Genomic DNA, 15210 nt, shown 5'->3' with positions numbered 1-15210 from the left:
TAGCAGTGGGACTTTGGGCACGTTTCTATACTGTGTTCACAAGTTTATCATCTCTTCTGTAAAATGGAAAAAAAACCAACTTTGAGGGGTTGTTTTGAAGGTTAAATCATGAAAAGCAGAATAGGGCATGTAACAGCTCTCAAATGCTGGCTATTACCACAGTTTGGTGAACTTGGGGCTTTTATCTATCAGTTGCAATTATCAACATCCTCATGTTCTGGGTAACATTCTAAGCCATTAACAAAGCAGACCAAATTCTACAAATAGGCCTGTACTGGGATTGCTAGGCTGGCAAGAATGGCTGATTTGGGCCAGCATTCAGTTTGTATTTGCTTGTGGGGCAACTTCCCCGAGGCCTCACAGTTGGGGGAAGTCGACTTTGAAGACCAGGAAGCCACCCAGGGGTGGAGTGTGGGAGGGCAGGGACTTCAGTCAAATGAAAGTGAAAGCAAACAGCCTGCATAAGAAAGAAGTGTCTTCCAGGCCCCGGTGGGTACGACCAAAGCTCCTCAAAGTGCAAGCAAGATTTCAGTTATTGGGGACTCTGCCAACGTGTGCCCAGCTCTGAAGGTTCACCTCTTGCCAACTGGACCCCAGACTATGTCGGTGAGAAGGAGGGTTTTGGGGGTGGGGAGAATCAGAGGAGAGCCCGTTTTGGCCAGGAATCTACCGGTTTCTGAGTCTAGCAAGCAAGCCTCTTCCTGCCCATCTCTTAGACCTGCAGAAGGTCTGGGGAGACATCGGCTGGGATGACATCTCTAGGGTGTTGGTCCTCTAACTCCCTCAGAGACAGTTCTAAAACTGCACCTCAGGAGATCTTGAATTCCTCGTGTGGATGTGCATTTTTCTGGAGAAAGAATCCGTCATTTTCATTATATACTCAAAAGGGTTCTGTGACCCCTAAAAATTTTCAGGAATTGCTCACACCTTTATCTCCTGAGATCTCCCTCAACCAATTCCTCCCCTCCTTACGTTTCAGCTTAACCTAGGACTCTCTTCAGGATGAGGAGAAGAAGTATTCCTCTTCTGAGACCTAACCCCTACCCCTCCAACACCCGTGTCTGCTGTGGTCCCCCCTTTCCCAACCCATGAATGCCCCTGCTCATGGTAGACTAAGCCCTCTGCCGGCTGGTCCTCTGTTTCAGCCTGTCCAACTTTGATCACCAGTGCCTGCCAAGCAGTAGGCACTCAGTAAACACCTGTTGAATGAATGAATCTCATCAAAATTCTTCAGCCTTTCTCTCCCTCATACTACCCCATCTGTTACAAACACACAGATCTCTTGCTTGGAAATATTTCATCTGCCTCTCAAATGTAGGAAGAACAACCACAGACTTTAGAGCCAGCCTGACTGGTTTCAGAGCCTGGTTCCTCCAATTGTGTGGCCCTGGGCAAGTTAGTGCCCTCTCTAATGCTTACAGTCTAAGTCCTATTCCCTTATCTGTATGGTGGGAATAACAGCAACACTTCCACAGAAGAATCCCTATCTGCAAGAATTAAACTAAATCCCTAAAATACATAGGGAACACTGCGCACTCTGCTTGGCACATACTAAGTGCTCAATACCTGCTCATTATTGTTAACATTACCAACCTTTTCAGAACCCCAGTTCCCCAGGACGATCTTGATTCACCCCCACCTCACTCCTACCACTCTGCTAAAACTGCTTTCTCTCTTTTAAAAATTATTTTATTTATTTTTGACTTGTTCCAAGTAGACTCTCTCTAGTTGCGGTGAGTGGGGGGGCTACTCTCTAGTTGTGGGGTGCCGGCTTCTCATTGCAGTGGCTTCTTGTTGCAGAACACCGGCTCTAGGTGTATGGGCTCAGCAGTTGTGGCTTCCAGGCTCTAGAGCACAGGCCAAGTAGTTGCGGCTTAGCTGCTCCGAGGTATGTGGAATCTTTCCAGATCAAGGATCGAACCTGAGTCCCTTACATTGGCAAGTGGATTCTTTTTTTTTAATGTGTTTATTTTTAATTGGAGTATAATTGCTTTACAATATTGCATTGGTTTCTATCATATATCAATATGAATCAGCCGTAAGTGTATGTATGTCCCCTTCCTCTTGAACTTCCCTCCCATCTGCCACACCATGCCACCCCTCTAGGTTGTCATAGAGCACTGGATTTGAGCTCCCCACATCATACAGCAAATTTCCACTGGCTATCAAATTTTACATATGGTAATGTATATATTTCAACGCTAGTCTCTCAAGTCATACCAGGCAGGTGAATTCTTAACTACTGGACCACCAAGGAAGTCCTAAAACTACTCTCTTAGATAGACTTTCCTCTTAAACGGGAAATAAGGAAGGTGGTTTCAGGAAACTGTAATTTTGAAAAATCACCCTGAGAGCAGGAGGAAGCCACAGCAGTGGGAAGATGATGCACTTTGGCAAAAATTGCAGTCAATTAGGGATCCTTTCTCAGATTCAAGTTAGAAGTGAGAGTTCAGATAAGTGAGATCGCCATTGCTGCTTTGAACACCTCAGAAAGGGGGAATGGTTTCATCAGGACTGGAAAAAAAGAGCTTCAGTCAGTCAGTTCAGTTGCTCAGTCATACCCAACTCTTTGCGACCCCATGGACTGCAGCATGCCAGGCTTCCCTTTCCATCACCAACTCCTGGAGCTTGCTCAAACTCATGTCCATCGAGTCGATGATGCCATCCAGCCATCTCATCCTCTGTCGTCCCCTTCTCCTCCTGCCTCCAATCCCTCCCAGCATCAGGGTCTTTTCCAATGAGTCAACTCTTCGCATGAGGTGGCCAAAGTATTGGAGTTTCAGCTTCAGCATCAGTCCTTCCAATGAATACCCAGGACCGATCTCCTTTAGGATGGACTGGTTGGATCTCCTTGCAGTCCAAGGGACTCTCAAGAGTCTTCTCCAACACCACAGTTCAAAAGCATCAATTCTTTGGCACTCAGCTTTCTTCACGGTCCAACTCTCACATCCATACATGACCACTGGAAAAACCTTGACTCGACAGAACTTGGTTGGCAAAGTAATGTCTCTGCTTTTTAATATGCTATCTAGATTGGTCATGACTTTCCTTCCAACAAGTAAGCATCTTTTAATTTCATGGCTGCAATCACCATTTGCAGTGATTTTGGAGCCCAAAAAAATAAAGTCTGACACTGTTTCCACTGTTTCCCCATCTATTTCCCATGAAGTGATAGGACCAGATGCCATGATCTTAGTTTTCTGAATGTTGAGCTTTAAGCCAACTTTTTCACTCTCCTCTTTTACTTTCATCAAGAGGCTTTTTAGTTCCTCTTCACTTTCTGCCTAGTAAGAAGAGCTTACTAGCAGTCAAAGAAAATAATATGAAATCCAGGACTAGGGCGCCCTCTACTAAATGCAAAGTTTGCTCTGATGAAAAGTCCAAGTATCCCTCTATAAAGATAAAAGGGCCACCAAGGAGTCAAGCAAGAAGGATCATTTGCTGTTTAGCTGCTGAGCAGTGTTTGACTCTTTGAGACCTCATAGACCCTGGACCACAGCACGCCAATCTTCCCTGTCCTTCACTATCTCCCAAAATTTGCTCAAACTCATGTCTATTGAGTCGGTGATGCCATCCAACCATCCCATCCTCTGTCACCCGCTTCTCCTCCTGCCTTCGATCTTACCCAGCATCAGGCTCTTTTCAAATGAGTCAGCTCTTCGCATCAGGTGGCCAAAGTATTGGAGCTTCAGCTTTAGCATCAATCCTTCCAGTGAATATTCAGGGTTGATTTCCTTTAGGATTCATTGGTTTGATCTCCTTGCTGTCCAAGGGACTCACAAGAGTCTTCTTCAGCACCACAATTTGAAAGCATCAGTTCTTTGGTGCTCAGCTTTCTTTATGGTCCAACTCTCACATCCGTACATGACTACTGGAAAAATCATAGCTTGGACCATATGGACCTTTGTTGGCAAAGTGATGTCCCTGCAGAGATGAAAGTCAAAAGAGGCACAGCACTTCCAGTGGTAGCAGCAGCTTCAGGTCTTGGTCCATTTCTGCCTCCAGTCTGGGCTCCAGCCCCAGCACAGGCTCCATCAGTGACTCTAGCTCATCTTCAGCATCGAGCTGCTCAGGCAGTTCCAGCATGTTCCCCATCTCCAGCTCCAGCAGCTGCTCTGGCTCTTCGAGTCCTTCTTGGCACAGACGTGACAATAGGTGGCATTCATGCTCCGAAAGAGATGAAAAGGAAAGGAAAAGAACACTTCCCCCTAAACCCACCAAAGAACACATGGGGAGGCTCACCAGGAATGTGATCAAGGATCACATCATGAAGATATTCTCCACCTCTGGAAAAATTAAAATGATTGACATACGCCTGTAGAAAGCATCCACCCCCATCTGTCTAAAGCCTATGCCTATGCGTGAGTTTGAAAATCCACATGAGGCTGAGAAGGCGCTGAAGCTCATTGACAGAGAATAAATCGATAACCAGGACATCACAGCTACTGCTTCGCTGGCCCCTTGGACTTGGCCACCCCCCAGACAATCCCCGACCCCGGCCCCCGAAGAATGCTGCCACTGCCTCCCATATAGCGCAGGTCCAAGGATGAGGAGAAAGTCTCGTTTCCCTGGACAGACGCAGGACCCTGGTGCTCCTGCGATCCCATTCTCCTGGGGCTGCCGCCACCACAGGAGCCTCTCCAGTTCCGACTCCTCCAGATAATCAGGGCCACTGAAGCTCTACCCCATCCAACTCACTTCTGTCACTTTTGTAGCCGAAGGAGGATTGGTAGGAAAGAAATCCCTCCTCAGGGGCAAACTTGGAAGGTGAAGGGAGCAGTTGAGATGTTCCCCGGGCAGCAGAGTTCTGGTTGTAGAGTGTTGTGGGTTTGGTTTGGTTGGCGTCTTGCTTGTAAAGATGCCCTCCTGTTTTCTAGCTAGAAAGCGTCTACGTTTCTAGTTCCTGAGAGTCAGTTTGGTGGCAAAACCAGCAGAGATGAGCAGGGGGCTCCTAGCGATGGGTCAACCCCGGCCTGGGAGCACGTTTTCCCATTCTACAGATGACTTGGAGGGCTGTGGAGTCCCACAGGAAAGGACATACTTTTACACAAGGGCCATTCCTGTTAGCGTGGCCCTGCCCCCTGCCTGAGTCCTCTCTGACCTTAGGGTAAGATACCCCCACTTATCTACCCAAATCGTTCTTTTTAGACGTGTGCGTGCACACACGCACACACCCAAGTCTCCCTCTCTTTCTGAAGCTGGTAAGTTGAGAGCCAGATATGCCAGGTCACCACAGAACCTCCACACTGTCGGTGTTCGTGGTGGTCCTGGGGGTTACCTTGGCAATGTGTACAGGGCTTTTCTGGCTTTAATTGTACAGTCAGCACTATGAATTTTCTGTTTTGAGTTTTGCAACTTTGTAGAATTTTAGATAATGTTGTGTTTGCTGAGTAGAGTAAAAGAATTGTGTTGAATAAACCTAGAATTAGAGTTCAAAAAAAAAAAAAAAACCCTAAATTCGTTGCTGAGAGACAACCTTTATTAATGACATTGTGATGTCTATCCTCCCAGAATTTTTTTTTGCATTTCTATACTTTAATAAATATCTTCATGAGTTAAAACGTTTAAAATCAACAGATTAGGAAAAAAGATTTATAGGCAATTTTATATTTTGCTTTTTTGGTTTATTGTGAACATTTCATGTTAAATGTTCCTCATTACTATGTGTTTTAATTGCTATGTAATATTTTATATGGGTTTTAGCAGGTGGCTCAGTGGTAAAGAATCCACTTGCCAATGCAGAAGATGTAGGAGATGCCAGTTCAATCGCTAGATCTGGAAGAATCCCTGGAGGAGGAAATGGCAACCCACTCCAGTGTTCTTGCCTGAAAAATCCCGTGGACAGAGGAGCCTGGTGGGCTACAGGCCATGGGGTCACAAACAGTCAGACAGACTAAGCACATAGCACCTAATATTTTATATTGGATTGTTTCTCTCCTGTTGGCCATGTAGATTTCTTTTTTTTTTTTTCTGTTGTAAATAAGGCTACAATAATCATCCTTGTATGTGTGCTGACCATTTCCTTATGATAAGCAGGACAGTTTTTTGGGGGGTTCTTTGCTCAATCTCAGAGGTCATTATCATGCCTCCTGGCAGAAGGCCTATTAGCAGCACTGTGCCCAGCCCAGGCTCTTCCTCCTTAAATGTGTTGTTCTTCATGCCTGTTCTTGCGCCAGTTTCACTAGCCTCTCTTCTGCATTCTCCTCGGCTAGTTCTTCCTTGTTCCCCAATTTCTTAGTGTTGGATGCCCCAGAAATCAGCAGTTGGACCCCTTCTTGTTGATCTCATTTAGTTTGTGACTTTAAATATCTCTGCATGGATAATTCTCATGTTTATACTCATGGCCTATATCAGTGGTAAAGAATCTGCCTGTCAATGCAGAGATGCAGCTTTGATCCCTGGGTTGGGAAGATCTCCTAGAGAAGGAAATGACTGGTGGCTCAGATGGTAAAGAATCTGTCTGCAATGCAGGAGACCTGGGTTTGATCCCTGGGTCGGGAAGATCCCCTAGAGAAGGAAATAGCAACCTACTCCAGTATTCTTGCCTGGAGAGTCCCATGGACAGAAGAGCCTGGCAGGCTGCAGTCCGTGGGGTTGCAAAGAGTCAGACACGACTGAGCAACTAACACTTTCACTTTCCAATATTCTTGCCTGGAAAATCCCATGGACAGAGGAGCCTGGCGGGCTACAGTGCATGGGGTCGCAAAGAGTCAGACAGGACTGAGCACAAATACACACACACACACATCCCCTAGAATGTAAAAGCTCCACAGTGAAGTTTTCTCTGTTTGGTTCACTACTGTATCCCCAGAGCCTAGAGTAGGGTCCGGCACAAAGTAGATGCCTCATAGTTGATAGTTGTATGAGTGAATATGGAAGCAAATGAGGGAGGGGACTTCCCTGTAGCCCTCTTTTTCTTTTGCCTGTTTTATTTTTCTTCTTCCTTTGTGTCTCTGACACTACCTAATTCTGGCCCTGGCCCTGTCCTGACTATGCCCTCTTTTTCTTTTTTTTTTTTTTCTCCATTTATTTTTATTAGTTGGAGGCTAATTACTTTACATCATTACAGTAGTTTTTGTTATACATTGAAATGAATTAGCCATGGATTTACATGTATTCCCCATCCCGGTCCCCCCTCCCACCTCCCTCTCCACCCGATCCCTCTGGGTCTTCCCAGTGCACCAGGCCCGAGCACTTGTCTCATGTACCCAACCTGGGCTGGTTATCTGTTTCACCCTAGATAATATACATGTTTCAATGCTGTTCTCTTGAAACATCCCACCCTCGCCTTCTCCCAGAGTCCACAAGTCTGTTCTATACATCTGAGTCTCTTTTTCTGTTTTGCATATAGGGTTATCGTTACCATCTTTCTAAAGTCCATATATATGTGTTAGTATACTGTAATGGTCTTTATCTTTCTGGCTTACTTCGCTCTGTATAATGGGCTCCAGTTTCATCCATCTCATTAGAACTGATTCAAATGAATTCTTTTTAATGGCTGAGTAATATTCCATGATGTATATGTACCACAGCTTCCTCATCCATTCGTCTGCTGATGGGCATCTGGGTTGCTTCCATGTCCTGGCTATTATAAACAGTGCTGCAATGAACATTGGGGTGCACATGTCTCTTTCAGATCTGGTTTCCTTGGTGTGTATGCCCAGAAGTGGGATTGCTGGGTCATATGTATGCCCTCTTTTTCCTCTCAGCATTCCTCTGCATGTGTACATGCTAAGTTGCTTCCATCGTGTCTGACTCTTTGCAACTCTATGGACTGTAGCCCACCAGGATCCTCTGTCCATGGGATTCTCCAAGCAAGAACACTGGAGTGGGTTGCCATGTCTTCCTCCAGGGGATCTTCCCGACCCAGGGGTCAAACTTGCGTCTCCTGCATTGGCAGGTGGTTTCTTTGCCCCTAGGGCCACCTGAGAATCCTCTGTGTTCATTTATCTTTCCTGAAAACTGACTAGGTATCTTCAAAGATTTTTTTTCTGCTGTGCTGCACAGTATACAGCATCTTAGTTCCCTGACTGGGGATAGAACCCCTGCCCTCTCGAGTGGAAGCGTGGCTTCTTAACCACTGGACTGCCAAGGAAGTCCCAAAGATCACTTATTCTGTCTCTGGATGAGTTCTTCCACCTTCTTGACTTCTATCATTAGCACATACTGTTCTAACCCAGAGTCCTATCCACCAAGTCCTGTTCCTGATACCATGTGTCTTCAATAGCCTTGGGTTTGACTCACTTTTGCCCACTAGGGGTCTTTTTTGTTATTTTTGGTCCCACTACATGGCTTGCACTAGGACATAACCAGATGAAGGGGGAATATATTTTCCTTTTTATTTTTATTGCTATGTCTCCAGAGTCTATAATATAGGACTGCAGATAATCTGTATCAGGGGTCCTCAACCTCCAGGATCTAATGCTTGATGATATGAGGTGCAGCCGATGTAATAATAATAAAAATAATGTCAGTCACTCAGTCATGTCTGACTCTTTGCAACCATATGGACTGTAGCCAGTCAGGCTCCTCTGTCCATGGGATTCTCCAGGTAAGAATACTGGAATAGGTTGCCATGCCCACCTTCAGGAGGCTCTTTCCAACCCAGGGATCGAATCCAGATCTCCTGCATTGCAGGCAGATTCTTCACCGTCTGAGCCACCAGGAAGCCCCAGTAGAAATAAAGTGCCCAATAAATGTAATGCGCTTGAATTGTCCCCAAACCACCCCCCACCCCAGTCCACGGAAAAATTGTCTCCCATGAAACTGGTTCCTGGTGCCAAAAAGGTTGGGGACCACTGGCTTAGAGGATCTCAGTCCCCTGACCAGGGATTGAACCCAGGCCATGGCAGTGAAAGCCCAGAATCTTAACCACTAGACCACCAGGAAACTCCCTCTATTATTTAACCTTAAGGGATCTCAGGTTCTTCAACTATCAAATGGGGATTATTAAATACAAAACATTTAACATAGCACTCATCATATACCAGAAACTACTTTTACAAATAAAATTATACATAGATAGAAATTGGTGTTCCCATTTTATAGATGAAACCAAGGCACAGAGAGTTAAGCAACTTGTCCATTGTCTTGCAGTAGTAGGAACAGCTGGATGTAAGTCCTGGAGGTTTGGCCCCAGAATTTATGTTCTTAATTGTTATGTTACACCGCCTGGCAATACTGCTATGATGAACACAGGTAGCATGAGATTTTACCGTAGGGGTGGTCAGGTTCTAAACTTCACAAATAAGGAGGAGAATGCAATTGTTGTTGTTATTGTTCAGTACCTAAGTCATGTCTGATTCTGCGACTCTAAGGACTGCAGCATGCCAGGCCTCCAGGTCCATCACTGTCTCCCAGAGTTTGCCCAAGTTTACATCCACTGAATTGGTGATATTATCCAACCATCTCATCCTCTGCCTCCTTCTTCTCCTTTTCTCCTTCAATCCTTCCCAACATCAGGGTCTTTTCCATTGAGCTGGCTGTTCGCATCAGGGGGCCAAAATATTGGAGCTTCAGCTTCAGCATTATGAAGAATGCTTGCATGTAGTTAAATGAACCTCAAATCATTAACTCACTCCTAAGTTTCCAGAATTTACAGTCTCAATAAGCTCAATATAAAGTGGATAGCAATTTTTTTTTTCAGTTGAGCACCTGACAGATATTGGCTTCCACTTAGGGACCAAGTTATAATGTTAAGGAAGTAAATAGCATGTATAGCTGAATTCAAGTGCAAGTTGCTCAGTCGTGTCCAACTCTTTGCCACCCCATGGACTATACAGTCCATGGAATTCTCCAGGCCAGAATACTGGAGTGGGTAGCCTTTCCCTTCTCCAGGACAGCTTTCCAACCCAGGAACTGAACCGGGGTCTCCTGCATTACGGGTGGATTCTTTACCAAGTGAGCTATCAGGGAAGTTCTGAATTCAAGTAAATCACTATAATCAGCCTATGTTGTCCTTGAAAAGTCTGAAGTTTCAGCTGGGAATTGGAGATAGGAAGCAGTTTCATGATACTTAAATGGGATGGATCCCAACTGTGCCTGGCATTTAGCAGGTTCCCAATAACTACTGCCTCTCTTCCCTTGCTTGTTGGGTCAATGATATACCAAACCCTTGAACACCCAGGTCTGCAACCTCAGCACTCTCTCCAGTTTGTCCCCTCTGTCTCCTTAATACAGCCTCCAGAGTCTGGGGGCTTTTCCTCAAGGGACATACTCACCCGCACGTGTTCCTTGTGCCTACCACCAGAGGCTCAGGTCAGCTCCTGTCACATCTGTGAGAATTAGAGCTGCAGAGTCTGGGTTTGTTTCCTCATTCCACAGTTCCTGCTGCTCCTGTTCATCCTGCCATCACTGTCAGATAGAAATCTTTTTCTTTTTTAGTATAGTTGATTTACAATGTTGTATTAGCTTCAGGTATATAACAAAATAATTCACTTATACATATATACATATTCTTTTTCAGAGTCTTCTCTATTATAGGTTATTATAAGATATTGAATATAGTTCCCTGTGTGATATAAGGGATCCTTGTTGTTTACCTATTTTCTTCATAGTAATGTGCATCTGCTAATCCCAAACTCCTAATTTATCTCTCTGGCACCCCTTTTGTCCTTTGATAGCTGTAAGTTTGTTCTTTATGTCTGTCTTCACTTTGTCAAAAATTCATTTGTATCTTTTTTTTCAGATTCCACATATAAGTGATATTATATGATATTTGTCTTTCTCATCTGATTTATGTCAGCTAGTGTGATAATCTCTAGGTCCATCCATGTTGCTGCAAAATGGTGTTACTTCATTCTTTTTATGACTGAGTAATACTCCATTGTGTGTATAAAACATCTTTATCCATTCATCTATTGGTGGACACTTAACTTGCTTCCATGTCTTGGTTATTGTAAACAGTGCTCCTATGAACGTTAGGCTGCATGTGTCAGTGAAAACTCCACAAGTTAGAGTTTTCATCTTTTCTGGATGTATGTCCAGAAACAGCATTGCTGGATGATATGGGTAACTCTATTTTTAGTTGTTTATTTTTTGGTGGCGTCAGGGTCAGTTCTTAGTTGCAGCATGTGGGGTCTTCCTTGCATCATGAGGATCATTCATTGAGACACATGGACTCCAGTTACGGCGAAAGGGCTCGGTAGTTGCGGCACATGGACTTAGTTCCTCAATCAGGGATCAACCCCACATCCCCTGCCACTGGACCACCAGGGAGGCCCCTATTTTTAGTTTTTCAAAGAACCTCCATACTGTTTTCCATACTGATTGTACCAATTTACATTCCCTGCAACAGTGCAGGAGGGTTCTCCACACCCTTTTCTCCACACCCTCTCCAGCATTTATTATTCATAGACTTTTTCATGATGGCCGTTCTGACCTGGTCTGAGGTCATTGTAATTTTGATGTGCATTTTTCTAATAATTAGTGATGTTGAGCATTTTTTTCATGTGCCTCCTGGCCATCTGTATGTCTTCTTCAGAGAAATGTCTATATAGGTCCTCTGCCCATTTTTTGATGGGCAAATTGAGCTCTTTTAAACAGTGTATCCATCACCTCACTCCCCCTTTCAGAAATCTTCACTAGTTCTCCATTTCCCTGCTGATAAACTCCCCTGCGTGAATATTTTTTTAATTGTATTTATGAAGCTTTTAAAAACAAATAAATTTACTTATTTAAAGCTACGTATTGAATAGCCTTGCCAATTACTAGGTTTTCAAACAACATGTCTAATTAGATCAAGATTTAAAGCAGAAGTAAAAAGAGGATAGGTTAAGGACTGAATCCAATTCAAGAATGCATTTTATTTGTCATGTTTCTTTAAAGTTAAGCCATCTTTTTCAAATAAAAAAATCTAGGTTTCTGATTTCCCTTAGAAATGGGAAGATATAGGATACTGAAACCACATTCCATGTGAAGAAAACTTGGCTAGAGCCAAGATGGGGTTGCCACTCTAGTGGGGACATGCTGTCTCCAAGATGTCAGAGTCCCCACCTCTCCACATGACACTACACGGCCTCCCCTGACTCACGGATGTCATCTCACTGCCCCTGAGAATCACTGATTATTTCTCACTACTCATTACCCAGCATTATTTGGTCCAGCCCTGGGTTTCGTCTGCTTAAAACAGTGAACTCACCCTGAATGATTCAGCACCCTGTGTAATATGCTTCCATTATGTCGTTCGTTCACGTCATTGAACACACAATTTACTGAATGCCTGTTTTGTGCTGGGGACACAGAGATGGCCAGGACAGAGTCCCGTCCTCCCCAGAGACCTCACACTTCCCTGAGCTGACCTTATTTATCAGGCTTCCAACTGCAGAGTGAGCGATCCACCCGACAAACAAAGGTGCATTTATTCCCATCCCTGGTGTCATTCCCCTGGCTATTTGTCAGCTCTCACTCTCTTTGGACCTGCCCCAAATCACGCCCAGTCTGAAAGGCTGCTTGGCACAGTGGAAAGGGTGGCAGTCATGGGACAGGCTGGGAGATCTTGGGTAAATTGCTCCCCTATTCCGACTTTGATTTCTTCACTGTAAAGCACAGATTAAGAGTCTGGAGTCAGACTGCCTAAGGCCGGATGACTGTGAGCAAGTCATCTGATCTCTCTGAACTACAGTTTCCTCCTCTGCAAAATAAGGGCAAGAGTGTACTTATTTCATAAGGTTGTTGCAAGATGTGAGTGATATAATTCATATAAAGGGCTTAGCACAGTGCCTGATATACAGTAAGTGCCTAATAAATGTTAGCTGATGGTCTTATCTTACAACTCTAAGCCCCTATTCCTCCTCTAGGTCTCCCTAGCTGTGTTAACCCCTACAGGACGTTCCCTCCTCCAAATTCCTGCTGTCCTCCACCATCATTTGTGTGATTGTGAACTGTCTTGAGTACCATCTTATACAGGCCTGAGGGCTGGACCTTTGTCTTCCACTGCCCTGTGTCATGCCCAGTCACTCATAGCAGGAGCTCAATCGATGTTTTCTGTTTTGGACTATGCTGGGTCTTTGCTTGTGGTGCACGCAGGCTCAATAGTTGTGGCATGTGGATCTCAGTTCCCAGACCAGGGGTCAAGCCCGCATCCCCTGCATTGGAAAGTGGATTCTCAACCACTGGACTCACCAGGAAAGTCTGCATTTGTTAAACTCTAGGGCTCCAGGAATGACCCAGCCACGGCTGCTGCAAAGGCTCCTGCCCTTCAGAGCAGCTGAGATGAGGGCATTCAAGCCCAGGCCAGGGTAAATGGGTTGGGTTGTTCTCAGGCTGAGCATCAGCCCTGCTCTTGGAGAGTCCTAAAGAGTGTGGCGCCCTTCCCCAGGCTCATTCATTCTCTGGTTGCTCCCCCTCTGTTCCAACAGGCTCTCCAGGCCCTTCAGGAGGAACAGGCCAGACTAAAGATAAGGCTGCAGGAGCTGCAGGAGCTGCAGAGGAATCTCAGGGACTGCCCCCAAGACAAGGTAAACTTCGAGGGGGTGTGGCCTGGTAGAGAAAGTTGGGGAAGTCTTAATTTCACTCCTGGCCCTGCCACTTCCTTGCTGTGTGACCTTATCCACTTAATCACTTACTCCACGTCTTCATCCAGCTCTCGCTTCAGGATTAATCCCTGGCACTCAGCATCAGTTACATATAATCAGGGGTGCTTCCCTCCTAGGAGAGAGTGGGGAGGCTCTCCCCAACCCTGAAGTCTGCATCACCCTCTCCTCCCCCACCCGCAGGTCCCATTCCCTGTGCCCGAGTCCCCCCTGGTGTTCCGAGGACACTTTCAGGAGGGCAAGGCAACGGCCAAGTCTGTGGTTTCCCATGTGCGGATTTGTTACCCTCTGCCTGGAGGCTCTGCTCTGGTGACCTTTGATGACCCCAATGGTGAGCTCCAGGAGACCCTGGGAGGGAGGCTGGGAGACTTTCAAGGACCAACCCTGCTCCCCTTCCCCAGTGGCCAAGCAGGTGCTGCAGCAAAAGGAGCATCAGATCAACGTGGAAGGGTTCCGGCTGAGGGTTCAAGTCCAGCCCCTGGAGCTACCCGTGCTGACCAGCATCCAGGTGACAGAGTGGCAGGGCCCTGGGACCCGCAGGGGGCCCCGTGCACTGAGCACAAGGGTGTTGGGCTGTGCCCGGGACCACTTCCTCCTGTCTTTCCCCAGGTGTCCAGCCGGAAGAATGACCAGAGAGTGCTGGTCAGTGGGTTTCCTGCCGAGCTCAAGCTAAGTGAGGAGGAGCTGCTGGACAAGCTGGAGATCTTCTTTGGCAAGACCAAGAATGGAGGTGGTGACGTGGAGATGAGGGAACTGCTGCAAGGGGGTGTCATGCTGGGCTTTACTGAGGATGGAGGTAAGGGCCTTGCTGGTGAGTGAGAGCAGGGGCATCAGGCCACGGGAGGGGAGAGCCCTGGATGCTGAAGGTCTCCTGCTCCCTGTCCCTGCAGTGGCCCAGCACCTGTGCCAGATGGGCCAGTTCACAGTGCCACTGGGTAAGCAGCAGTCCTGTCTGACAGTCTCTCCCTACATGAGCGGGAAGATCCAGAAGGCCGAGGTAAGTGGGAAGGTGAAGATGGGGACTGGGCCAGGCCACCTGTCTGCAAACCAGAAACTTGCTCAAGGAGGGATCACAGCCCCAAAACCCCACTGACCTATCCACTTCCCACCTCTCCAGGCCTTCTGCCCCCTCCCATACCCCCAGGGTCACCACCTTCCCCGACATCTTCCCCCTCCAAGCCCAGCTCGCATGAGCCTTTGCCCGTCTCCCGGCTCCCTTTCCAGGTCAGGCCCCAGCCTGTGCCCCAGTCCGTGCTGGTGCTCAACATTCCCGATGTCCTGGACAGCCCAGAGCTACAAGACATCCTGGAGATCCACTTCCAGAAACCCACCCGTGGAGGTGGGGAGGTAGAAGCTGTGACAGTCGTGCCCCCGGGACAGCGGGGCCTGGCAGTCTTCACTTCGAAGTCAGGCTAGGAGCCCGCCCTACTCATCAAGCCCACCTCTCTGCCAAGGCTCTTAAACCAGGTTGGGGCTGGAGGCATGTACAGGAGAAAGTGATGACGCTGGTCAACGAAGGGAGGTATTATGAGCGATGAAATGCTGCCCAAGAACAGTAAAAGTGCCTGCCTGGCGTGATCCTCTTCCTCATTTCACTTCGTAAAAGGAAACTTGATCGGGGCATGGAAGGAGGCTGGGGGAGGGGGAAACCCCAGCCTTCCGCTAGCTGTGCTGGCCT

At 46.7% G+C, this 15210-nt stretch overlaps 1 protein-coding gene and 1 pseudogene across 1 annotated transcript; both read left to right on the top strand.

The window, feature by feature from the left end:
- The first annotated feature begins 430 nt into the window (after nt 1–430).
- IFI35 (interferon induced protein 35) lies at nt 431–15122 on the top strand. Its single transcript, XM_020886521.2, has 7 exons — nt 431–606; nt 13359–13457; nt 13716–13863; nt 13934–14040; nt 14142–14328; nt 14423–14529; nt 14757–15122. Exons 1-7 carry the CDS (start codon nt 601–603, stop codon nt 14946–14948), a joined length of 846 nt encoding a protein of 281 aa, XP_020742180.1. The 5' UTR covers nt 431–600; the 3' UTR covers nt 14949–15122.
- LOC110132923 (RNA-binding protein with serine-rich domain 1-like) lies at nt 2028–6992 on the top strand (annotated as a pseudogene).
- Nucleotides 15123–15210: the final 88 nt, after the last annotated feature.

This window comes from Odocoileus virginianus, chromosome 17 (genome assembly GCF_023699985.2).
Source record: "Odocoileus virginianus isolate 20LAN1187 ecotype Illinois chromosome 17, Ovbor_1.2, whole genome shotgun sequence".
NCBI classification, from domain to species: domain Eukaryota; kingdom Metazoa; phylum Chordata; class Mammalia; order Artiodactyla; family Cervidae; genus Odocoileus; species Odocoileus virginianus.
Note: the sequence above shows the minus strand (reverse complement) of the source record. Positions and strands in the feature narration are given on the sequence as shown.